The following is a 10,863-nucleotide window of genomic DNA, read 5'->3' on the forward strand; positions in this document are numbered from 1 at the left end:
ATGGAATTTGATGCGACTGTGTTACAGATGAGAGGTTTAGCTACACAAAAAACTATAAAACCAGGTACAATCCACCATTTTCTACATAAGAAAATGGTTGTACCAAGTCAGGAATTTGACAGTTGTTATCCATTTGTTTAATGTGGTTGAGCTTTTAATTTTGCCATTTGATTAGGGACTTTCCGTTTTTAATTTTCCTCGGAGTTCAGTATTTTTGTGATTTTACTTTTTTTCTGCGAGAGAGTTGGTAATTAAAAAATATTGGATGTAAATGGGAAAAGATTCTATGGGTTTATTGACAACAATCTGGGATGGACAGAAATCACTCTCACTTTTAACAATCTGGGATGGTCAGAAATCACTCTCACTTTAAACACGGTCATTGTACTAAATGGGTACATTTTTCCTCTTTTTGCAATATTGACGGTTGTACACTTTGGTGAAACATCAATGCTCACTGTTAAAAAATAGAATAGATAAACTTCAAAAAGGGCAGCAAGATTTTTCTTATTCTTGAACTTCCTTATGACACCCCATCACATATACTGTTTGAAAGATTATTTTAGTTTAGCTTGACGGAACGTTTAGTCTATCATGGGGCATTATATGGACATGGATGTTTATACAGATATGTCCCAGATTATCTGTCAAACAAAATCTATTCCATGTATGTCTAAATTAATCAAATTACTCAAGTACTGAACATTGGATGACTGCAAGTTCTTGTGGATGGTCCGACAAGCACTTTTCTCAGAAAAAATCACATCTCTATACCTGAAAGTGAGTTTAATGTACAGATATTTTTTTTTCTGGTACAAGTTCGTGCGTGGATGATAAATTAATGACAGGAAATCCAACCTCACCGTAATACCTATTATATTGTAGTGATACAAATCAGTATACTCTGGTTTATTGCTATATATTATATTAGTTCTTGCATATTACAGTTACATGTATATATATGTTCATGCAATTGTATATCATTCTATTCTACTTTATCAATAATAGTACAGTGCAGTGCATGGTGGACGTAATAATTTGATTTTTCTACTAGAATGGATTTGATTAGGCATTCGTATTTACCCGCAACAAATATTTAATCATCCATACAGTCATCGTTCCTTGAGGTTGCAAACGTTCTTAGATATTCTTCCGCATGCGTGTGCATATATATTAATGATTTGTTTTACTTATGTGTATATACATACAACAAAACATTTTTATAACAAGCGATAAGGAATGTAAGTTTGCACTTGATGATGCCTACGTATTCATCATTTTTATAGACTGGTTAAAAACCCAAAACGAAAGTATCGTAATGGAAATCTAGGCGATAGCAATACACCGGAATGCCCTCACAGTCATCCGCTGTAAAAATGGAATGCAACTAGATATTTTGCTTTCTTGATCTTAAGTCTGAGAGAACTATTGATTCATTGGCAATCTCACAACACCATAATTGTAAAAGAAGAGACAGCTACTTGTAATTAGCTGCCTTGCATTAGAGAGGTATAATGAATTGGTGTTTTTAAACATCAAGTCTGAAACGAACGAAAATCCACGATCACCGTTCATGAGGCGAGTAAGATTTTACCATTGATAGGGATAAAAGATAATCGGCTTTTACTCCTCTGGATAGTATTACTGACGAGAATTAAATATTTTACAATTGTAAAATTTTTAATGAAAGGATTTTTCGTAAAATCTTAACTCAAACTTTCATTCCACATCCATACTACAAAGTTAATTGAAATGATCTCGACCCAACTAGCTTTTCTCTTTATTTCGTGGATAAAACCAATATAAACCTTTCCCGCTTTGCCTTTCTTGACCATATGGTGTAAAACAAACAAAACAATAATACAACTTCTCGACCATATGTCGTAAATCATTTTTTTTTATTTATCAAATCATAAAACAAAAAGATTAACATATTTATTGTACAGAATATTTTTTTGTCCTGTCTTGTGCTGTGTTATTTATTTCAAAATCCTCTCTCCCTTAGAAAATCATATGGATGACCCACTAATCTAGTAATATAAGTAATTTATTTTTACATTTTATCATAAAAAATAAATAAAAGAGATGCACCATGGACTAATGATATCTAGTTCCATTTTGATGCTAACATATTTATCATGCACTTATGGAAATTTTCAAACATGTTGATATTATTTTTGGCCAAACATTGGACCAGTTATTAGAATAATCAGCTTTGGTACGCGATTACAACGTCATATGGAACATTTTGTGGACATTTCAGTGTTGTTAACATTTTCATTTCTAATCAAGTATACTGACGTCTATTTATAACATTACTGATTCTAATTATCAGTTAGAAGTATTGAATTCTGTATATTTATTCATAATGAAATATTTATTAACTTCAATATGAGTGTATTTATGTTCAAATTTAGCCTCGATTATTTACAATTACTGTAAAGATAAACATACAAAATCTTTGGCATAACATACTTTAGGGTTTTTGGTCATCATCGAGAGCTACTGACGCAATGGTTAATATAAACTCAAAATGTTTATGTATATTTTTTTTATTTCTCGTGGCAGTAACAGGTATTTATTAATATATGTCTTTAGTCTAAAACATTTTATAATTTCACTGTCTGTGTTTTAATGATTTTTTTTGTTTCCATCTTTCTTTTTTTTAAACAAATTAGCTTTGATCCTAAATAATTTATTAAAACTTATGTATTCAAAGTTTTAAAACACTTTTCTTTGTTTTTAGATATTGCTTATTGTAAACGCCATAGTTCAAAAGAACATAACTTTGGAAATGGAAATGGACATGGTTATGGACATGGACATGGTTATGGACACGGACATTCTCATACGCAATTTGGACAGGGTCAAGGTCATAATCAGAACCAAGATAACAAAGGTCACAATTCGAATGGTCATGGGCATGGTCACATCAATGGTCATAAAGTCTCAAACCTCGGTCACCTACTAAATGGCTACAATGTGCCATTAAACCACAATTTACCAAACCACCAAACAACTAAACAGTCAATTACTACAGAAAGACACCTTCATCAGCAAAACACAAATCATTTTGAAAGTTGGAAATCTAATTGGTGGAATGCACATTCAGAAATCTGTGGAAAACAAGAAGTAGAACCACGGTTTTCATTAAGCAGAATAATAGGTGGAAGAGAAGCTATAAAAGGAAGCTGGCCATGGATGGTAAGCACTAAAGATATATTGACATCACGCATTGATATTGCATTTGTATGCTCGTAGTCTGTACACCTTTCGCATTTTCATATTACTAAATTGATGATTTAAAACAGAAATTAGCATACTTCATCTTTCAATGTCCTGATCCAGTGGTATAGATAAATGAGGAATATAAGTCAATGAGCTAGCGACCCAGCAATAAAAACTTAAAAGACATTTAGAGGTTATCATAAGCTTTTCAACTCATAACCATACCAAATGCCATGCTCTTCTCGAGTCTAGACAAGTTGTGCTTAAATCTAACTGAGACTACCAAATTTCTTCCACCAACATCAAATTCCTTAAAGGACAACACAATATAACTTAACAATACAACCAATGGAAAGGTTCCTGACTTTAGATGCATATATCTAAATGTGGTAGGTTAAGTGAGATTTTTGACAGTTTAACCCCCCTTAATGTTCGAATTTCAATTAGATATAAAATGTATAAAGAGTGTCAGTTCCAAAAAAAGACACACTAAGCTTTATAATATGGATATGTAATAAAGTTTATAGGTGCTAGAAAAGCAATATACATCTTTCCTTTCAAAGAATACTCACATTTTAAGAAAGCAAGCACAAAGTATTAAATAAACTGAAATATAGATCATGCGATCATATGCTCAGTTCTGGGTCGCAGTACCTCCGAATAAATTTAAGTTTGGTGTTTATTTGGGTTTAATTTGAATCGCTTTAATACCGGCGTCACACATCAGCGTATTGCTGCGTCGTACGCCGGGCGTGGGTAAAAACTCATGTACGCTGCCAGTATGCTAGTAATTTTGGATGCATTCAACCTGTCAATCATATTCTGTATCGTGTGCACAACGAGCTTTAAGCGTGTATTGGACGTACGAGAAGCGTACCTAAGCGTTTTTTTGGGTGTTCAAGTAACGTATGTTGGAGTATGCCTGGCGTTTGTCTGACGTAGATGGAAAACAACCTACGAAAGAAAAAAGTCTCTTGAATGTATTCGAGACGCGTCCCGGTCGTATCTCGGACGATAATCAGTGCTTTCGGCGTGTCTGGGACGTTTTACTATGGGCAGTTTGTTACAAACATACCGGCATACGTTTTAGTAAAGTCAAACGATCTTGAAGCGTATACAACGTGCCCTAAACATGTCTCAAACTTATCTATAGCGTTTTCAACGCGCTTGTAGCGTGTGTATTACGTGCGTGTAGCGTACAGACATACGCTTGACAAACGCTTGAGCTGGATGAAGATTTTTATGCTGCATAAAAATTTTCTGGAGTTATAGAGTTTACCAAGCGTATACCCTTCAAACTTATGCAACACGCGTTTAACGATCGCTTATCGGACCACAAATGAATTATCACGTTGTGATTGGTTAAACGCCGTCACGTGGTGACCCCCTATGAGACTGTAGGGGGTTAGTAAGTTTCATATGGGGGTTCATGATGCGTTAATGGCGACGTCATCTATTAATGTTGTTGTGTTTCATTGTTTATTTTTCAACAAAACGCCGCAGAAAAAGACCAGCGTCCGATAAATTCGTTATACGGTTAACTACTGACCCCCTACGGATCCATAGAGGGTGAATAAAATTCATAGGGGACTCGGCCTCCGGCCTCCCCCCTATGGATTTTACTAACCCTCTATGGATCCGTATGGGGTCAGTAGCGAACCATATAACTTATATTAGCGTTCCTCTGGCGTGCAACTAACGTATACCGACTTGGTCAATTTTCTCTATACGTCTGGTACACGCCAGTCTATACGCCAATGTGTGACGCCGACATAAGATGTAAATGCCATACATATTCAGAACTTACTCGGTTAAAGGTTTAGTTGTTTTCTTCTATAATTGATCAACCAACGAAAAACATGTAGAGCAGAACACATGCTTGTAAGACATTCTTTATACATAGAACCATTATTTAGGCGCATAAGCAACACGTGGACAAAATAAAACACCGGTCCAAAATAAACGAAATCACGTTTAGAACAATTAGATATTTTAAAAGAAAAATCAATTTGTTGTGACATCACAAAATCAGTTTCAAACATATTAGCAAGAAGTGATTGCATACCAACAAAAATTTGTACGTTTTATAATACAATAATTTTTCTAACCATATAATGATTTTTCGTATAACCAGAAACTTTTTATGTGTAGATAGTTAAAGTTAAAACTTCTTGGTTCTATTACATCGTTTTCTGAGTATCTAAAATCGAATTATTTCACAGATTTCCTTGTTCAACAACCTTCTCAGACAGCCAACATGTGCAGCAGTACTAATATCGGAACAGTGGGCATTAACAGCAGGTCACTGTTTTTCGAGGTACTTTTATATCTTAAAAGTCTTTCCAAAATAACTAAAATGTTACATATTAAAGAAAGTTGAAAATATTTTACATACTTCGACTGAGCATAACCTTTTTCTAGTAATGAACTCTTGTACCTGCATTCTATATATATTGTTTATGCTAATATATTAAGTATAATTCAAACTAGATAGAATGTTATTATTATAACATAACACTGTATTTAAAGTATTAACCAACTTTGGTAGAAAGCACCCAATTCGGAGTTAATTTCTACAATGTTACTTCATGTAAATAAAAAAAAAACTTGAATAGTAGACTATTAAAGGCATCTTACATTAACATAATAGACACTTCACTAAAACTGTTGTTACATCCTTGAGAATGATTCCGTGAAAACTAAGGGATCTGAAAGAAACTGAGAGTTTAATTTGTATGTTATAAGGTTATTTATGCAAAATGTTGCTTGAATGGTTTTCATGTCAACAGGGGTCAAAATAAAATATTAAACATACGAAATTCAATTCATGCCATACCTTCTTTGAAAAAAAAATATACATACATATGAAAATGTCATGAATCATACATAAAAAGGAACCTCCTCCAAGATTTTTACAAAGACAAGTATACTTAACCACTGTAGATCCATAAACCATAATCAACTCTACGTCAACAGCACATAAACAAAAAACCCAGGCAATTAAAATAACACCAACGGCCGTTAATCAGTGAAAAGGTTGCTCCTCGCAAGGATGTAACTCACTGGCAGGGTGTGTAAATAGATGAGTTTTATTTAATACGTTTATTGCAGGATGTTTGACAACGAAACGTTTATAACTGCTAGGGTAGGCCTGCACAATGCTTCGGCGTTTGCTGAAGATCCGAATGAGCAAGCATTTAAGATTATTAAAGTAATAAAACACCAAGGAATTGAAGCCAGTACTGTTCCATTTAACAATGATATTGCTTTACTCAAACTTGACCGGACTGTGACATACAATTCTGCTGTTCGACCGGTGTGTTTACCAGATAATGCAAACATAGACCAAACAGTATGTGCTATCAGTGGATGGGGACGTTATAAAGGTGAGAAATGATGGACAGACATCGTTTTCATAACATATACTTTTGAATACACAGTGATCTAAATAGATATAGGATATGTGGTATGAGTGCCAAGGAAACAACTCTCCATCCGAGTCATAATTTGTAAAAGTAAACCATGACTAGTGTGAAACCATTCAAACCTACGGTCTTAGCTATTTAAAAAACTAGAAACACTTATGAACCATATCAACAAACAACAACTACTGAACATCAGATTCCTGACTTAGGACATGTGCAAAGAAATGCAGCGGGTTTACACGTTTTAATAGGTACCAGCCTTCAGCCTTATCTGAAACAATAGTGTAACATCACGACATAGAAAGAAACACTATAAAATATCAATTGAAATGACTTCACTCAATCAAAAGACATATTAACACAAGAGAACATACACTGAACGAATAAATTTGATCTATCACACAATGTAAATATTATTTTATATATATTTTCAACTTTAACACCATTTTATCATTTAAGCTCTAAATTTCACTGGTTAAGGTTCACAAAACTGAAAAGTGCTATTAAAAGAACTCAGTGTTAAAAGGGAGCCATGATACTTAAAAAAATGTAATGAGATTTTTTTTCTGATTAAGAGGTCTGCTGCAATAATTTAAATTTACTAAGGCAGTCGCACTTTTTTTCTTCTTCAAATACATGATTTTATTTCTAATTATTTAAAGAACCCAAAAAGACACCGGACCCAGATGCGTGGCCTCAAATGTTACAACAAACCCGTGTTCCAATACTTCCACAGGAGATATGTATGTCAAACTATAAAAATAAAGTCACAGATAATATGTTTTGTGCCGGATATGAACAAGGGGGTGTCGACGCATGTCAAGTAAGTTTGATGTTTTTTAATTGAAATATGAATATAAAAAATCTGCCCGTCTTGTACAGAAATTGATTGAATGTGACAAGTTTTCTAGTCAATATTTTGATTTTTCAAAAAGTGATGTTTTTCATAGCAATTTCAACTATACAAACACTACCATTGTTTCTTTTCTTTTCTTGAATTTTTCAAAACATAATATATTTGACACTAGTCGTTCAGCAATCAACATTTGTATCATGTCTGCCTTTTGTTTTCGAAGTAACAAAAACTAACCTTTGATAATGTATATGTAGTCCAGAACACTTTGAATGAATCTCCTGAACTAAGCAGTATTATTTTCTCTGAAGGGTGACAGTGGTGGGCCCTTACAATGTCAGGAAGATGGACGCTGGTGCTTAAGAGGTACGCATTACTATTTGACGATATATGCATGGTGAAGTATAATGACAAAGACTTCTAGAGATCAATATAGGATTCTACAAAATGTGTTGTTAAATGTCTATACCATATTTCAAGCTTTATGTCACCTCGATTCTAGAAAAATGGCGAAACAGTTAACAAGCACTATATAGAACGAATTATCACTAAATTTACATAAAAAAAAAATATGAAAATATGACAAACAAGCACTGACGACACTCCTGGCCTAGGACTGACACAGGAATATATTTCGAGGTATAAAATTTGTCTTTTAGCACTCAAATAGTTATCGCGATAAAGACAAAGTTTCCATTTCATGTATGAGTATTTGAAAATAAATATATATCAAAGTATTTAAAATAACAGGATATTCAGAAACTACAAATTCGAAATAAAGATCAGAGATAAATATTCAATTTACAAGACATATCTCACCAATACTATATTATAAAAACCGATACCAATTTCCATGCACCAGAAGCGCATTTCGACAGTTGATGTCTCACCATAATACATACGCAAAGTATTGAAACCATCTGTGATAAAGATATACTAGTAAGCAGTATTAACATTTTATAGTTTCTTTTGAAGGAATAATAAGTTGGGGAGGAATAACTTACACAGAATGCGCACAACCACTTCAACCAGGAGTTTACACAAAAGTATACAACTACGTTGATTGGATATTGCAAAATATATTCGAAAACATGTGATCCAAAACAAAAAGAAACAATTTTAACGAACAATTTGATGGGACAGATGTTTTAGACGAAAGAGGCTAATCTATCTCTTGATTATAAGTATAGGACTAAAAGAATTATTTTCAATAGAACTTTGTTTAAAAGATTTTTATACGGTATTTTCATCCCTAATTTCTTCATCTTATGTAATGAAATGTTTATATAGAAATAAGAAGATGTGGTACGAGAGCCAATAAGCAACTCTCTATCCAAGTCACAATGTGTAAACAATTAAAGCTCAAAATACAGCCTTCAACATGGAGCTTTGGCTCACACCGAACAGCAAGCTGTAAAGGGTCACACGAAAAAACGAAACAAACATCTTTCGTCCAGAGTAAACTTTTTTGGATGAACATATATGTCGTTTCCAAATTGAACTAATATTGAAAATAAAAATACTTTTGACTATTAATTCGGACGTGGAAATAGACAATTTTACTCGTGGCTCAAGGCTACAATACAAGGATAAACATGACATCAATGGGTGACTAGGAAACATATGTAGAAAGGTATCCTGTTTGGCATTCTACCCCTTGCCTTAAGGGCTTCCGTTTGTTGGTGTGCGATTTATCAGTATATATCAGCAATTTTTCGTGTTCTTGTGCACTTGGTCACGTTTTAAGTTTTTAATATTAAAGAAAAATGAAAAATTAACATTTATAATTATACTTATACATCAAATATAAGATTCTGAAACAAGTTTGGAAGACAATGGTAGACCTGTTTTGTAAATCCAAAACGGCAGTGGATCGAAGTAAAGGTGATGTGTATTATTAATAAACTATGATTAAAAACTACAACAGAAGTAAATGACTTCATATATTGGTTACTTAGCTTACTCAACTTTATTAAAATGTAAAACAAATAAAATAATTAAAAACAAATAAAATCGGAGTATATAGACTGTTCGCGATAAGACAATACCATCAAAATAAATTCATGTATTTTAAAATATTTTTTATTACTTTAAAAGTCTTTTGTATACATTTTCACCATGACAAAATACCTTAAAGCAATGTCTGATTTATATACGAAACATACATATTATATGTTTATATAAACAATTTAAATAAAAGTTTAGTCAAGTATGTAATAAAATATATGTTAATCCACAAGAAAGGATAGGAGGCATCCATCCATGACACAAAATCAGTACACACAACAAAAACGCTTACCCGTTCGACGACCAGTTTGAAACTTTCGCCTAACAAGGTTTTCTGATTTTCTGTTAAACATATTTTATATTCACAAACACAAATAGATGAGACTTATGAAGTCTTCTCCATTTAAGGGGGTGTATGCCTTGATACCCAAAAAATTTACATGTATCATCTGTTTGATTCACTTTTGCATTTTATGTTTAGGGGTACCTTATAAATCAATTGAAAACCCTTGTAGGTATATATTATTGTGTGTTTTGGAACATGTTGTCGGCATAAGGAATATCCATGACTGTTTAAATGCATAGAAGAAACATATTGTAAAGTAAATTTGAAATATCATGGTTATACTTGTAGCCTTCTTCTTCCAGTTCTACGTACAAATGATGTAACTAGATAAAGAACTCAAACTCATAAGCTTCATTACAATACGAAGGCGGTAATATTAAATATAGTTTGTACAGTCTGCATGGGATGACAAGAGTATAAATTCCAGCGATACTAAAGTTTTAAATTTTTAACATTAGCCTTGGCAGGACACTAATCGACTATAGATCAATAAGTTGAAAATTAACATTTTTTATTCATAGTGGTGAATCCTATAGCCGCAATTTGTGTTAAAAGTAAAGAAAAGTACTCTTTTTAAAGTCGGGTTGCATATATACATATTAAGAAGGAATGTGCACTAAAGAGCTCTTGAACCGACAGGTATTAATAAACAATACATACATGTAATAACATCAGATACATATACAACACAAACATAAAGACAAACAGCACACACACACATGTATCATTATGTATTGATACATAGATAGCACATTCAAATTAAAGCTAGGCACGATACATATTAAAAAAAATGCCAAGTATCAACACATAGTAGATAAACTCATCATAGATACAACAGGATTCAAGATTATTTACTGGAACAAGAACTGTAGGTACAATTTTCAGAAAATCCACCACGTAGAGATAACATTTTTGAACTGGCAAAAAGTTGAAAAGCTTCTTGCCTCATGAGACAAGGAGTTCCTGTCTTGCTGCCTCATAACCAAAGCTTTTCAAGGTAAAAC

At 33.0% G+C, this 10,863-nt stretch overlaps 1 protein-coding gene across 1 annotated transcript; it reads left to right on the forward strand.

The window, feature by feature from the left end:
• On the forward strand, window positions 1-9,513 carry LOC139489843 (trypsin-like). Its single transcript, XM_071276690.1, has 7 exons — window positions 1-64; window positions 2,720-3,204; window positions 5,451-5,545; window positions 6,340-6,614; window positions 7,316-7,476; window positions 7,818-7,872; window positions 8,482-9,513. The coding sequence occupies exons 1-7, from the start codon at window positions 1-3 to the stop codon at window positions 8,601-8,603; spliced, it is 1,257 nt and encodes a 418-aa protein (XP_071132791.1). The 3' UTR covers window positions 8,604-9,513.
• Window positions 9,514-10,863: the final 1,350 nt, after the last annotated feature.

This window comes from Mytilus edulis, chromosome 9, assembly GCF_963676685.1.
Source record: "Mytilus edulis chromosome 9, xbMytEdul2.2, whole genome shotgun sequence".
In the NCBI taxonomy this organism is placed as follows: domain Eukaryota; kingdom Metazoa; phylum Mollusca; class Bivalvia; order Mytilida; family Mytilidae; genus Mytilus; species Mytilus edulis.

Bases quoted from the DNA above. Each gene is read 5' to 3' on its own strand.
- LOC139489843 (XM_071276690.1), top strand. From the start codon at position 1: ATGGAATTTGATGCGACTGTGTTACAGATGAGAGGTTTAGCTACACAA. The intron at 65-2,719 runs GTACAATCCACC...ATGTATTCAAAG, and splicing joins ACAAAAAACTATAAAACCAG to TTTTAAAACACTTTTCTTTG. The intron at 7,477-7,817 runs GTAAGTTTGATG...TTTTCTCTGAAG, and splicing joins GGGGTGTCGACGCATGTCAA to GGTGACAGTGGTGGGCCCTT.